The 14560-nt window shown below is 41.9% G+C and overlaps 1 protein-coding gene across 2 annotated transcripts; it reads right to left on the minus strand.

The window, feature by feature from the left end:
- Positions 1-1172: 1172 nt before the first annotated feature.
- On the minus strand, positions 1173-14451 carry rec8b (REC8 meiotic recombination protein b). 2 transcript variants are annotated; one of them, XM_031755542.2, is made up of 18 exons: positions 14281-14451; positions 14103-14171; positions 13764-13906; positions 12557-12632; positions 12006-12123; positions 9775-9841; positions 9597-9664; positions 8816-8897; positions 7948-8005; positions 7579-7771; positions 7086-7220; positions 6130-6205; positions 5570-5748; positions 5273-5312; positions 5101-5176; positions 4881-4982; positions 1906-2012; positions 1173-1721 (listed from the first exon to the last, which is right to left on the minus strand). In XM_031755542.2, the coding sequence occupies exons 1-18, from the start codon at positions 14334-14336 to the stop codon at positions 1630-1632; spliced, it is 1737 nt and encodes a 578-aa protein (XP_031611402.1). In that variant the 5' UTR covers positions 14337-14451; the 3' UTR covers positions 1173-1629. The 2 variants fall into 2 exon arrangements, with proteins under 2 accessions (XP_031611402.1, XP_039472998.1); XM_039617064.1 differs by lacking the exon at positions 7086-7220.
- Between the last annotated feature and the right edge of the window lie 109 nt (positions 14452-14560).

A 14560-nucleotide genomic window follows, 5' to 3' on the forward strand; every position in this document is an offset into this window, starting at 1 on the left:
TATATGCAGCCAGTGTGAATGTGTGTTATGTGTCACTCAGATGTTAGGTTCATTAGACTGTCACAAGGGTGATGGACGAATGGTGGTGTTGTTAGGGCCAGGTGTGAGCAGGCCAGCTTGTTTTTAAATCAGGTAGACTGTGACCTCATCCATGCACAGCATGTTATATATTTAATCTTTTTAACTGATTGGTGATTTCAGGCTAAATTAGTGAACTCGGTGGCAAGAAAGGAAGTGAAAAAGCTACAAGGTTACTTCAGGTTCAGTGTCAACAACACATTCATGACTGCTTAATGAGATAATCCATCCACCATATCTAGTCCTCCACTTATCATCGTCAGTCTTCCCCGTGTGCCCTCTGTCTCATTTCTCTGACAGCTGAGGTGAGCAGCAGTCTTTCACATCACAGCGTCACATTTTCAGCTGTAAAGAAGAAAATGCATTCCAACTGCAAGTTTCAATCCTGCTGCTGTAGGACACAAACACAGGACGTGTAGCATCACACCGGGCACACTGTGTGCGCTGTCCTGTACACTTACCTTCAGCTTTTCACATTCCTTTGGCCACACAGATTACAGCTTTTTATTGTGTACATATAAACTTTCGTCCTTGCAGTACCTTTGATGCTGCAGTAGTGGAGACTGTTGTTAGACAGGGAATCTCCAATGTTAATGGCCAGAGTGACTAACTATCAAAAACTACTGTTGAGTAAACTATTGAACCATAAATGTTTTTTACACAGTGGAAAACGGAGCAGTCATCCAGCTATTTTTGTACCAAAACATTATGTAGAACGGACACTTCTTAGCACGATGTCACCACCTGAATGCATATCAACAAAATTCCCATTCCAGTGTGCTGATGTGAATGAGGATTTCTGCCCTGACCTCAGCTTGGGCTTCTTGGCCACATCGAGGTATTTGACAAGCAAGCGCTCATATCGCTATTGAGCCATGAGGTCACAGAGGAGTTTTTCTGCCAGCGAGGCACCATCTGGTCCCGTCACAGGCAGGAGATAAAGCCTCTGTAACATTTCACATTTCATTAATTTCTATATGCAGCATGCTTCCACAGGATATGCAGAATCTGAAAGAGAGAGACTGATCTGTGGGCTGCTTTTTCTCAGAGACTCATTCATCATATGACAAGGAAGAGAAGTCCAGTCCTTTGAGATGCAAAGAACATTTTATTAAAGATTTTAGTGTTTAAAGAGCTAAAATTTAACACGGCAAATACAAACTGTATAAAAGTGGAGTTAAAAATATTAAAATGGATGAAATGTAACAGAGAAAATAAAAAATACAAAACAAAACAAAACAAAAAAAGCTATAATAATACACCACTCATTCCAAACTGCAACACTCTGTCTAAACACCTGAAAATATAACCATATAAGCAATAAATCTGAACCACATGAGCAGGATAACATTTTTAAAAATATCCTTAAAAATACTAAATTTCCAAGCATAAAAACATGAAAAGCTGATGTTTTTTTTAAAAAAAGACTCATGTTAATTAAAAGTCACTCATATAATAATATTCATATGTTATTGATTAAAAACTGGATTTAACAATGTGTTCAGATGAGCTGAATTTCTACTGGGTTTTAGCTGGCTGCCGCAGGTGTATTCAGGCAGCCATCATCAGCTTAGCAGAGCTTATGGTGATGCTAGTATAGGGCTCAGTCTGATGTACGTTCACCTGTCCAGCAGACAGGAGCTCTGTTGAAAGGAAGGATCACAGAATAGAACCATTAAACATGTTAAAGGTATCACGCTCTGCGGCAGCCTTTGTTACTGTACGATGCAGGGAAGTTTGTGAAAGGTCAGCTGTAATGACACATCAATCCACTACATTCTTCAAAGCTCTAAAAATCAATAAAATCTATTTCTGTCTTTCCCATACCCAGCAGTTTGTAGAATGTGTCAGTTGCAGTGGAGCGACTGGCCTCTGGGGGCAGCAGAGAGTCAAAGGTGACTTCACCAAACCTCTGCAGGCTGAAGGTGATCCAGCTGGAAAAGAAAAGCTTTTTTTATATCTCGAGGAACTAGTTTTTTTAAATGATGATTTCATTTATTAAGAAAAACCAAGTTACCCAAACCTCCCCTGTCCTGTGTGAAAAAGTGAGAAATCCCTTAAACCAACGTGTCTAACAAGGTAAAGTAGGCTAAAAGCACATCATTCCACAATCTAAAAAGAGAGCTAATAAACAAAGCCACTTGCATCAGTCAGTCTGGAAAAGGTTATAAAGTCAGTTCTAAAGTCTGGGGACTCCAGTGAACCACAGTGAGAGCCATTATCCACACATGGAGAACCTGTACCAATAGGGAACCATCCCAGGAGTGGCCAGTCTACAAAAATTACTTCAAGAGCGCAGCAATGATTCATCCAGGAGGTCACAAAAGAACCCAGAACATCTAATGAACTGCAGGCCTCACTTGTCTCTGTTAAGGTCAGAGTTAGTGATTCAATGATAAGAAAGAGACCGGGCAATAATGGCACCCATGGGAGAGTCCAAGGAGAAAACCACTGCTGAGCAAACAGAACACAAAGGCTCAACTCACATCTGTTAAAAAACATCTTGATGTTCCCCGAGACTTTTGGGAAAACACTCCAATAAAACAATTCTGAAAAGAAGAGTGGGCCAAAATTCCTCCACAGTGATGTGAATAATTCACTACCAGTTATCAATCATGTCTGATTGTAGTTCTTGCTGCCAAGGGTGGTGCAGCCAGTTGTTAAGCTTAGGCGGTTATTTCATTTTTACACAAGGCCCATGTAGTTTTGGATAGTTATTTTCATTTAATAAATGAAATCATTATTTCAACAAACTGGATTTTGTATTTACTTGCGTTGTATTTGTCTGATATTAAAATCTGAAATGTGAAAATTTACAAAAAACTATGAAATCATGAAGGGAGCAAATACTTTTTCACAGTATTTGACATTTAAACAAAATCAGTCAGGGTTACGTGTCAGACTCATCCCTCAGGTCTGCTGCTTCTTTTCTGTTTAGAATTACAAAGCAAATGTCCAACAACTTAGAAAGCAGGTCAACCTGTTATGCTGGAGGCAAAAAGTGTATATGCAACTATACATGTTACCGGACATGAATATAATTATAAATGCACTGTGATCAACAGTTTCACTGTCTGACGCATGACCTGAATTAAAAATAGAGTTTTGCAAGATATAAACCGGATCAAACCCACAGGGAGACTCCCGGTATGTAGATGACAGCTCAGTGCAACATCCCTGAAAACACTGAAGACAAGGGTGCATCAAAAGACGAGTGACCCCAACACTGTCACATAAGCAAGGATGTGAAAATGTCTCAGATGCTGTTTGTTGGCACACATTCGATAAAGATTGTGAGTGTTGTTAAGCGTTGTTTTGGCCTGCATTAGAAAAGGAAAGTCACTGTGTTTCTCTTTGTGCAATTCAACCAACAGAGCTGAAACTCTGAATAAAGAGACTAGTTGTCCTAGTTTTCAAACTGTAGCCATTAATGGTTCACCTTTAACAGTCTCCCACAGCCTACCTTCAAATACAAAGAGCAGTGTAGCATGCCGTGCCACAAAAACTAATCACCTTGGGGCGATTCTGGGAACAGAGCAGAGTCTGGACTCTTCAGATCTCAACACGAGTGGATATTAGAGCACTAACGCGCATGTGGAGGCTGGGCAGCATTAACAAAGAGCCTGCACTCAGGAGCCAGAAAGGATTAAAAAGTAAAGAAAGATCCTTCAGCATCCTGTATTATCACAGTGACTCTTACATGTTTACCTATGTTGCGACACGTGTCAAACTCCTTCAGCCGGGGCTGTGTAGGCACACCTCCATGACACCTTAAAGCTGACGAGCTAAAGGTGCCACTACACCCTCTGCAGTGGTCGCTTCTCTCGTCTTTATTCCCACTGTTAAGGTGCAAGAAGCCACTGCAACATCCCTCTGTGTGTTTGTGTCTCTGAGCTACTGTTCAGGACTATTAGTAAAATAATCGTAAAAACAGGCACGATCGTACACTCGTGTCTCACACGAGTGGCAGATGAGTCACAAAGTTCATGTCTCGCGACACAGGATGTAATGTAAAAATCATCCCATGGCACCCGCCACACAAGCGTCACGGCGAGCATAAAAACGGCCCGACACAGAGTGGGACAAAGCAAGCAGAGGTGGACAATTTCAAAAGATGTTCGCTGTTTTACAAAGAGTACAGAGACGCCTGCGCATTTAATCAGCAAGAGACGATCTGTTTTCAGGGAATATCATTTCTATTGATATACTGAATATACGAGGAAGAAACCCTCTGAGCTGATAAGAGCCAACCAGTGTCAGGTAGACCACTTAGATGAGGACAGATAAACTGCAAACTTAATTTACAATTCAAAACCTTTCCTTGTGCGCCCACTTTCATATGAGCTGCCTGGCTTGTGTTATATATGTAAACCACCTGATCAGAGGGGTTTTTTCCCTAATATTTCCCACACAGCCACTGACATGTTAAGACTTACAAATAAGCACTTTGATACTTGCTTTTACATAAGGACTGATTTTGCTTAATCAAATTCGTGCTACAAGCAACTGTCACACTCAGGCTGATGAGCAGGTTATTAGGAGCTGGCGGTGTGGGCGCCATAATGAGAACGTATAGTTCAGGATTCATGTGGACCAGATTGTAAAGACAGGCACGTCAAAAACATCTATAGGTCTGGTCCACAATGTAACTCTCATTTCAAACAGTGGGCATCAGTCAAACTGAGTTTGACACAGCTTCAAATGTCTTTCATGCATTTCTTAGAGTTACAAAGTGTGTCAGTGTGTGTGTTTGTGCATGTTTGCTAGCTTATGTTTAGAGTGTTTCTTGCAGCACAAAGCACCTCAGCATGTCCCTGCTGTCTGCGTCAGTCTGAGCCTCGGGCATCTCAATCCTTTCTTCTGCTATGGGCTCCATTGGTTGTTGGACTTCCTCCTGCAGAGACCTACACACACACACACACACACACACACACACACACACACACACACACACACACACACACACAGTGATCTGTTTCTTATGCACTGAGCTGTCCATCTTTCTATCCATCTGAGACTTACCATCTGCTGATGGGAGTAACGGCATCGCTTACTGATCGATCTTCTTTGGACATGTCCAGCATCATATCTGACACAGCTGCTTACACACACAAACACGCAGTGAGTGGCTTTGTGCTCCTAAAAAATCTAATCTGAAAAGTAATCTGTGTCTGAAGACGAGAGTTCTTCTTACATGAGCCCTCTGTGCTTTGCAGTCTTGACACACTGGGTATCTGAGAAAGAGAGAGAGGGAGTCAAGAAATAGAAATGAGGTTTATAATCTGATTTATTTCACCAATGAGCTGAACAGACTGAGCTGGCAGACTACCACTGCAGGCTAGCTGGATACCAGATAAGCCTTATTATTACAACTCTGGCTCCACAAACACCCTCTCAGAATTCAGGATGGCATTAAAGTGGAGTTTGGTAAGATTACCACTACTTTACATCAAAATCCTCCTCGTCGATGGTTAAATGTACGCAGACCCACCTCCTTCATGGACGAGTGCCTTCTCTTCCTCTCTGCCCTCATTATCTCTCTCTCTTGCTCTGACCCCAATCTCTCCTCCTCTTCTTCTTCCTCCTCCCCTTTCTCTTTTTCTTGTCTGGGCAGGACAGCAAGTGAGGCCTGCCGTTTCCATAGCGTCTGGAGGTCAGTGTGAAGGAGCGCTGTAGATGGGGCAAAAGGCAGACAGGGTGCCATGCAGACAGGTTATGGTACTGCTTTTTTTCTTCATTATAGCTGATGACTGCGTTGGAGATTAGCCCCACTTATTAACATGCTGCTATGAAGCGATGCATTCAGTACTAGCAAACACTGGCCCAGTGAGACTGAAGCTGATTAGAAACATGCACAACATTTATGTGGCGTACTGAGAAGTTGCAGCATTTCTCTCTCTTTATTTATTAGGCTTCCTTACATGATGCACAGGGGAACTAAGGGATTTTATACTGCTCAATCCGTCTGTGCTTTAATTACTTGAGAATAAAAGGCTTAGAAATAATGGTTCGTATTCAGTCAACAGTAACTGTGTAGCTCCTGGTACTTACATCCACAGGGGGTGCTGAAGAGCTGAGCAGGAGTGGCATGCGTGGTCACAGACAGGAAGTCCAGCAACACGTCTGACTGAGAGAAAAAACAAGATTTTAGAGTAAGGGTTCTGGTGCAGTGAGGGAGGGAGGGAGGGAGGGAGGGAGGGGGGGGCAGTCACAGCATATCAGAGGAATTTAAACATGGCAGGAAGGCAGGAGAGGAGCAACAAAGAAAGAAGGCAATGAAATCAATAAGCACTATTCCAGTGGGCTTAGAGAGAAGGAAGAGAAGTGGAGAGCAGGAGTTTAATTAACAGACACCCTGGTGAATAGCCACTTTGATGGCAAGACTTTGATTACAGAACAGCAGAGAGTGAAAATCGGTCAGTCAACCACTGATCCCCGTCAACTGAACCAGGAACATCCAGTGAAGATGGATTTTAGTATGGAGTCTTTGTGTCTATTGCCTCTTTTCCATTAGTACCTACTCTGCTCAACTCAACTCCAATTTGGTTGTTTTCCACTACAGTCGAGTACCACTTTGCTACATGTGGGTCGTTATAGTAACGCGGACAAAAGTCCTGTGATGTCATTTGCATGTGACACAAACACAATAACAGCGGACGACGATTATCTACCTGCTGCTCAGTGTATGTCTTTTTGTCAGACTCAGGGACCGCGCTGTTTTTTGTGTAGCTCTCATGACACCAATGACTGGCCAACTGTTGGCATGCAGTCTGTTGACGACACATTTTCGGATGGCCTCGGATCACCTGAAATCCAACAGGAGGTAACAAAAAGTCTAATGGAAAACCCTAAAACCCAAACTGAGTCAAGTCGAGTAGACACTCGTGGAAAAGGTCTATATGTGTCTGAGAAGAAAAGAAGCTGTTAAATGTATAAGAGTACTCCAGTAGTTATCTGAATTCATTCAGATAAATCTTTAAAAGTTCAGTGAATCTTATTCTAACTACCAGTCTGAGCGTCTCGGCCCTCGGGTTCCCGATCTGCTCCTCCATCACTCTTTCAGATATCTGGACCTGAGGGTCTGCAAAGACCAGCTGACGCCTGCGTCTTCCACCGCGCTTCCTTAGAGGAGGAGCAGCCACCTGGTGGCACAGCAACAATCATACGTTTACAGTGCAATGACTTAACACTCCGGGGCACGCATACTGGAAAATATGCAGCTCTGTGTTGACACACCCACACATGCTTTCTATTATTTGTTTCTAAAACAAAACAAGCTGCTCGTGAGTCACTGGGCTATACCGCTGTCATAAAAACAAGCTGTCATCACAGTGTTTCCTACACAATCATCGTTCAACAGCCTAAAAATAAAACATAGCTTTAATAGCTCTTTTTCCATCAACAAAAACCAGAGCCTTTCAGATACATCCTACACAGACACACCGGAAATCTTTCACTTTTTCATAAAACAGTAAAAGTGCGCAGTCCTCCTTATCCCACCTCATCACACGGCCTTTCTGTCGTTCTGTCCCCGTCTTTCCCAGATGCCCCAGAGGGTGGAGATGGCATGGCAACTTGTACAGGGGTCATCTCTAGGGCAATGGTTGCCAAAGGAACCGCCATAGGCTGACCTGTCTCCTCGTCCAGCAGCCACACACTGTCCCGGTCTGTCCCCAACACCGCCTCCTCCAGCCTGGAAACACACGTAGCACGACACTGAAAATGTTCATGAGACGAAAACTGTTATCACACCTTTGAGACACACATAAACATTCCTGTAAGTCTGGAGTCTATTTTCTGTGCACAGGCCGTAACAGCCAGTAGAAACACAAACCATGTTTGTCACTTTTGTTTCAAACTAGGACTCACTGATCAGCAGAAGACATGGCTCCTTTCCAGCTGCTCTCCTCTGTCTGCTCCTCTGCATCTGTTTAACACACATGTTGTACACGACGCTCAGATAAACCAGACACATACAAACTAATAGTTTCCACCAAATGACACAAACTCTAATAAGCTTACTAATGAATCAAATGGCTTAAATCTATTCTAATAAGACCCTAAAAAAATCCTCTTTTTACTGTCTCACTCGTGTTTTAACATAGAAAATTGGAACTAAATACAAGTTACTCACAAGTTGTCCTGTCTTTTATCATTTTTGTCAGAGCAGAAGAGGCAATCTAAAGTTTCTGCCTCTCTGCTCTCCAATGAAGCCAACCAGTTTTCAGAAAATAAATGTTTTCTTTCTGGTAGCAAAAGCACTCACATGGGGTCAGAGCGGCTCTGTTTCCAATTATAGCCGTGGCACAAAGAATTTGACCCGGCTGATGGGGGCAGTCACATTACAACAGGCTTTCTCCTGACTCAGAATGGGCTCTTGTTGTAGGTGACCACATGCTTACAGTAAAGTAAATAAGTTCCGGTTTTGACAGAAATCGATGCCTTTTCCTGTTATTTCTCAGGATTTCATAAACAAAAACGTCTTTAAGCCATAGAATTAATGAAGCTAGCCTCAAATGTGGGTGACCTGTCTTTGACACTCCTAAAATCTCTTAGAAGAGAGTGCCAGAAATTTCCTCTAAGCAGAGAAAATACCCTGTGCAAGAGAGGGACGTGTTGCAGAGCTGATAAGAATTACTGCAAAGCTAAAACATGATGTCAGGCTGAACACATAAAACCCTGTTATATGTGCACAGTGTTTATCACAGAGGACAATCAGTGAGTCTGACAGAAACACCTTTATGGAACTGGTCAGCTTGGTCCATCAATAAGTCGATCTCTCTGGCTGTGGCTTCAGGAAGATCAGCTCCCTCGAAATCCTGACACAAAAAATGTAAGACGAGTGAATAAAAGAACAAACAGAAATAAAAATACAGCAGCAACAGAGCAGAGTACAGATATCACCATGTTTCTGCCTGCATAGCAAAACTAAACTCATGGGACTGACAGTGCAACAGGGATGTGAGCAGCATGTCTCTGTGAGCAAACTGTGCACGCAGGCTGATGTAATTAAGTCCGATCTTATCGAGCCAAAATGAATATCATCAGCTGATGCAGTTCATGAGGGCCATTGGCAGTCCCTAAGTGACAGAGTGAGGAGGCTAATACTGTGTGATGGTTCTGCTTGACTTACAGTCGAGCCCTGTGGATATTCAGAAGTGATTTCAGGTCTGTCATTTTGATCCACATTCCCTCACACCACTCACTTCACTTTATACACATTGGATTGGTTTGAGCACTTCAAAATAGGAGTTCTTATAAATATCTGGCCTTGTTTAAGCAGTAAACATCTTTCTCACAAGAACATGTGACAGCATACTACATCTCCTGCCTTTGATGCTGCTCCCTCGTCACAAAGCATGAGGCACACGGGAAGCAGGCTTGTGACAAAGATGTTAACTGGAGATGTTGTGGGCACACGGTCCACATCCTGGCTCAGTGATTCACCAGGACGCCTGCTGTAGCTAAAAATGATGAGTGGGGTGTTTCTTGTCCCCGCACTATGACAGAGAGTTTACCTCAGCAGCGGTGATGATGAAGTGCTCCTTCTCAGTTAGAGTGATGGCAGCTGGAGGTGACCTGAAACCTGGTTTAACATTGCAGGAGGAATTAGGAGCACAAGAAGGATGGGAGAGTAGCTGAGATTCAAATGGGAAGCAGCTACAGCTTTTTAAAATGCCAGGATTTTCATCTCACCTCGTGTGGTGTGGGGACTGGGCACCAGGGAGTGCTGTGAACCAACATCTTCTATCACAAACCCTGTCTGGAAGCACACATCACAAACACGTAACAAACACTTATGATGCAGTGCAGCGATCCTTTAAATCCATATAACGTTGACTCATTCTACTCATTACAGATTATGAGAACAAAGTTCAAGCCCAGGTCTGCCAGATTTACAGCACCCACACTCAGCAAGGAGTTATTCACTGTGATTTAACTGACTCAACACTATGAAGTATTGTAAGCAGGGAGAAATATAGTGCACAACCTCATTGCCACACGACTCGGGGTGTAAATAAAACCAAAATGCAATGACTTGCAAATCTCACAAACCCATATTTTATTCACAGTAGCAGTAATATAGTAATATACCAAATATTTAAACTGAGAGAATGCAACAATTCAGGAAAAAAAATCATTTAATGCCAGCAACATGTTTCAAAAAAGTTGTTACAGGGCCACATTTACCACTGTGTCATCCCCTCATCTTTTAACAACAGTCTCTAAACATCTGGAAGCTGAGGAGAGCAGCTGCTGGACTTATGGAGAGGAATACAGTCCCGACAGTCCGGGGTCTTCTCTGTCGTATTTCTCGTGATGTGCCAAATGTTTCCATTTGCTCTAAAACCTGTTTACACCCTTCAACACTGATGGTGCCTTTATAGGTGTGCAAGCTGCCACTACCATAGGCACTAATGCCATCAGAGATGGCTTTTGAACCGAGCGTTGATAACAACCTGGATAATTCCTCTTCTCTTTAATCTGAATGATAAGGCATCTATAACAGAATAATTTCATTTTAAATGAGCTTTGGTCGAGAGAAGGGCAGGATCATGTTCATGTGGGGCTTCTTCTTGTCACGATAAGAACTTTAACCTGCATTTGTAAGGGGGGGGGGGTGAATTGTGCTCACAGACATGCCTGTTTTAATGCAGCCAGACCTGAGGCTCTGAAGATCATCTCATGGGCATCCCATACTAATTTTTGGCCTTGACCCTTGCACAAACAGATTTCTCCAGGTTCTCTTAATCTTTTGAGTATTATGATTATGTACTGTAGATGATGAAATATATGGTGAAAAGGTTTTTTTTTTTCTGAAGTTGTTCTTCAATTTGTATTTTTTTGCATTTTTTTCTGAGAAACCTCTTTAAGATGCTTATTATACCCAGTCACATTGCGCACTAGGTAACTTCTTAATTGCAAAATGTTCCTCCAGCTGTTTCTTTATTGTACCACTTACTTACTCAGTGCTTTTCCAGCCTTTTGTTGCCTCATGCCAACTTTTCTGAGACATGTCGCTGCCGTAAAAATTCAAAATGAGGTGTTATCCTTCACGAAATAGTAAAATCTCTTAGTTTAAACATTTGATATGTTTTCTTTGATCTATTGTGAATAAAATATGGTTTTATGAGATTTGTAAATCACTGCATTTTCCCCCCATTTTATTTCAAACCCAACTTCTTTGAAATTAGGTTTGTAAACCCCAAAAGGTTGATTCGGTTCACCTGGACGTAGCGTTTTTTAGTGCGAGAAACGTTTCGTCACTCATCCAAGTGACTTCTTCAGTCTCAGCTGACTGGAGGTTTCCCCAACCTTATAAACAGTACATTTGCACAATAACTGAAACCAGCCCACTGAATGAACCATGGGCTGTGAGGTCAGCTCCTTGATCATTAATATGCTAATTGTCATGACCATTGATCAACAAACACTGATCAAAGTCCATTTGTAAACATTACTAGAAAACAATAATCCAAGCAAATGGTGCATGTGTAATTTGTGGTAACAAACAAACAAAACTGTACAAAATAACAGTAAGTTCTGCATTTCTCTGACCAGTCACAATTTCAGGACATCAGATGTTTGTCTGTGTGTTAGGATAAGGACCAAATGTCACAAATAATCTTGCATATGAAGCTCAACACTGAACTGATCTTTACAAGTCAGAAGATTTTTTTGGAAACAGGAGTTTGCCTGCATGTGTGAAATCCTGCAAGCTTCTATTATTATGATTCATGGTAAATCTAATCATTATTGTAGCAGTAGCAGCTACTGCTGCCTCTCACCTGCATGCTTACGGAGCAATCACTTGCTATGACAAGCACGGTCCTTGGCGATGGTGACTGCAGTCCCTCTGTAGCTTACCTGACATATTACAGAGGCATGCATGTATAATATTGGTGTATAATGGTGGCTGTATGTACCTGGGGTAATTTGTATGGGCTGGGTAGGTGTTGAGATTCCATGATACCAAAGAAGGGATCCTGCGCTCCTTCTGCCTCCTCCATCATGTACAGGATGTCAGGCATATCCAAAGCATTCCTACAGTATGATACACCAATGTTATTACTCAACATATTAAAACACTGCACACATTTTTGAATTTGCTGTTTCTAATAATATAAAATATCGCTGGAATAAGACTAGAGCTCCTTCATATTGCACAAAATGGATTAATAGCAAAATGCATAACATTACTGCTGTTCCATAATGTGGCTTATGAAACATTGATGAAGCTATTTAAAGGAAAGGGGAACCATTTGTCCACTCATTTAAACACCATATTCTCCATTTTACTGTTTATTACTCCAAACAATCTGTTTGTCATCTCATAAATATTCAACAAGCCTGTGAGCTCACACTTCCCCAAACAGCTAAAACTTCCTGACAGTTCTGCTAATTTTTTTTTCAGATGCCCCAAGAGACAAAATTTTCTTCCCCTGTGGATTAGCACACTGTGCGTGCATACACAGACCTGCCAGATTCAGCCATGTCTATAGGTACACATCTTTTACAGCGCAGCAGGCGGTCTATGGTTTGTTGAACCTCCTCTGGAAAACAGAAAAATTATGCACACGACTCTTACAAAAAAAAGAGATGCAAGAAGAGATGCAAGAAGAGACACATGTAAGTTAACAGTGACAAATGTACTAAAGGTCACTTCAAGCTAACATGTGAATTCGACATCCTCATTGATAAAAAGTCGTAAGAGTATTTAGGTTGCCTGTACTGGCAACCTGTCCAGGATGTACCCGACCTCTCCCCCAAAGCCAGGATCGCCTCCAGCCCCACAGGACCTTCAACTGAATAAGCATATTACAAAAAATGGATGTCTGGACACATAAAAATGAGCATGGAGGATGTTTGTGTCCCATTTTACAATGACCATACCAAACTCCACTAAGCCCTGCTTAATAATACCATATAAACATCATACCCACACACTTGGAGGTTTTATTGTACTGGTGGGTGAAATTAAATGCCACTGCAGACAATGGCTGCTTTCTTGGCTTCTCCTCCAGCTGATCATCCTGCATTATGTTTCACCGTTTTCATCAACCATGACAGCAGCATGATTGCGAATCTGTCGGATGCAATATCATCGTCAGGCTGCAATTTGAGACCTGATGAATCGAGACTGTTGTTCTGTGTTTGATGATGTTGCTTTCATCAGTTCCATATTGGCTTCTAAATCACACTTATCAGTGGGAGCCGGGATGATAGCATTGTTTTGGTTTTTGCACCAAAACAGTTTTCATGATACGGAGAGAAGGTGACAAACACAATCTGTCTGATGTGTTTTGCATAAAGTAAACAAGCTGGGCTTTTTTTCCGAGTTAACATCAATCATGAAAAATAATGAAGCTGCTCTGTTTTTGCTTTTGGTTTATTTGAGTTAGTGTTTTTTTTGTTGGGTTTTTTTGGTTCAATTGAAAATCATTTTGCCAACCAACTCCCTTTTTTTGCTAATCCTATATAAGCAAGCTACCATGAAATGATTCCCATTTATTTTTTAATCCATGTTAGTCATCTCCTCAGTGTTTTGTATACACTTTCAAATTTGACAACTACTGCAGTGACTCAACTTGCAGGGCAACGTGTAGGCAAAGCAGAGGAATGTCATGGCTGATCACATGATTTCAGTTTCTCTTGTTTCTGCTGTCTTTCTGTTTGTTCCTCACCAAGCAAGAAGCCACACTGCCTGTGGTAGACTACAACCACTCCATACTGCAGCTGAGAGGACAGGTACAGAGAGAACCGAGGCTTGGGCAGGCTGGGTTGTGGTGGAGGAACCTGTGCAGTCACATAGTCCAAAATCTCCCCGCTGTAAACATTCAAAATGAGACAGAGAAATCTTGATTAAATGTGCACAGTAAAAATTAGCTGCACAGTTTACTGGTTAATGGAGATGTAGTTAAGTGCTAAGTTTGAACTAAGTAACCTAAACTAGTCTAAACCTTTGCTAATCTACTTTTAGCAATTTTATCAGCCTTGCTATACAAAAACGTGCACATTCATACCAGGTCCGCTTGACATTGACTCTCAGAAGCTCTCTGCGGGTCACCCTGATGCCTTTAGTGGCTGCTAACCTGAATAACAAAAGGCATTTATAAAATTTAGACATAACAGTTAGCTAGTCGGGAGGTAATGTCCATCAGGACTTCTTGCTAATGGCTTTGAAGCAACATGTAGACTCACCAAATTGTGGAAAAACATCCAGAATGTCGCTGGAGCACATTGGGGTAGTAAAACATTTTGTCTTACCTGTCAATAAAAATGGAAGAAGTTAAAGAAAAGAGGACCAAGTTTAGGAACTAGATTAAAACACCAATCTTTGCCGAAATTTGAGTCTCGGTTTCCCGCCTCAAATCATGCTCCACCAATCCGGTTTCAGATTCAGGACATTGATAGTAAACACCCATGATGCGTTCAAGTACTAAAAATAAATCCATTGCTGCATAAATAAATTTAAGATGAG

This window comes from Oreochromis aureus, linkage group 9 (genome assembly GCF_013358895.1).
Source record: "Oreochromis aureus strain Israel breed Guangdong linkage group 9, ZZ_aureus, whole genome shotgun sequence".
Lineage (NCBI taxonomy): Eukaryota > Metazoa > Chordata > Actinopteri > Cichliformes > Cichlidae > Oreochromis > Oreochromis aureus.

Bases quoted from the DNA above. Each gene is read 5' to 3' on its own strand.
- rec8b (XM_031755542.2), bottom strand. From the start codon at position 14,336: ATGTTTTACTACCCCAATGTGCTCCAGCGACATTCTGGATGTTTTTCC. The intron at 9,665-9,774 runs GTGAGATGAAAA...ATGTTAAACCAG, and splicing joins CAGTCCCCACACCACACGAG to GTTTCAGGTCACCTCCAGCT. The intron at 4,983-5,100 runs GTAAGTCTCAGA...GTGTGTGTGTAG, and splicing joins GTTACTCCCATCAGCAGATG to GTCTCTGCAGGAGGAAGTCC.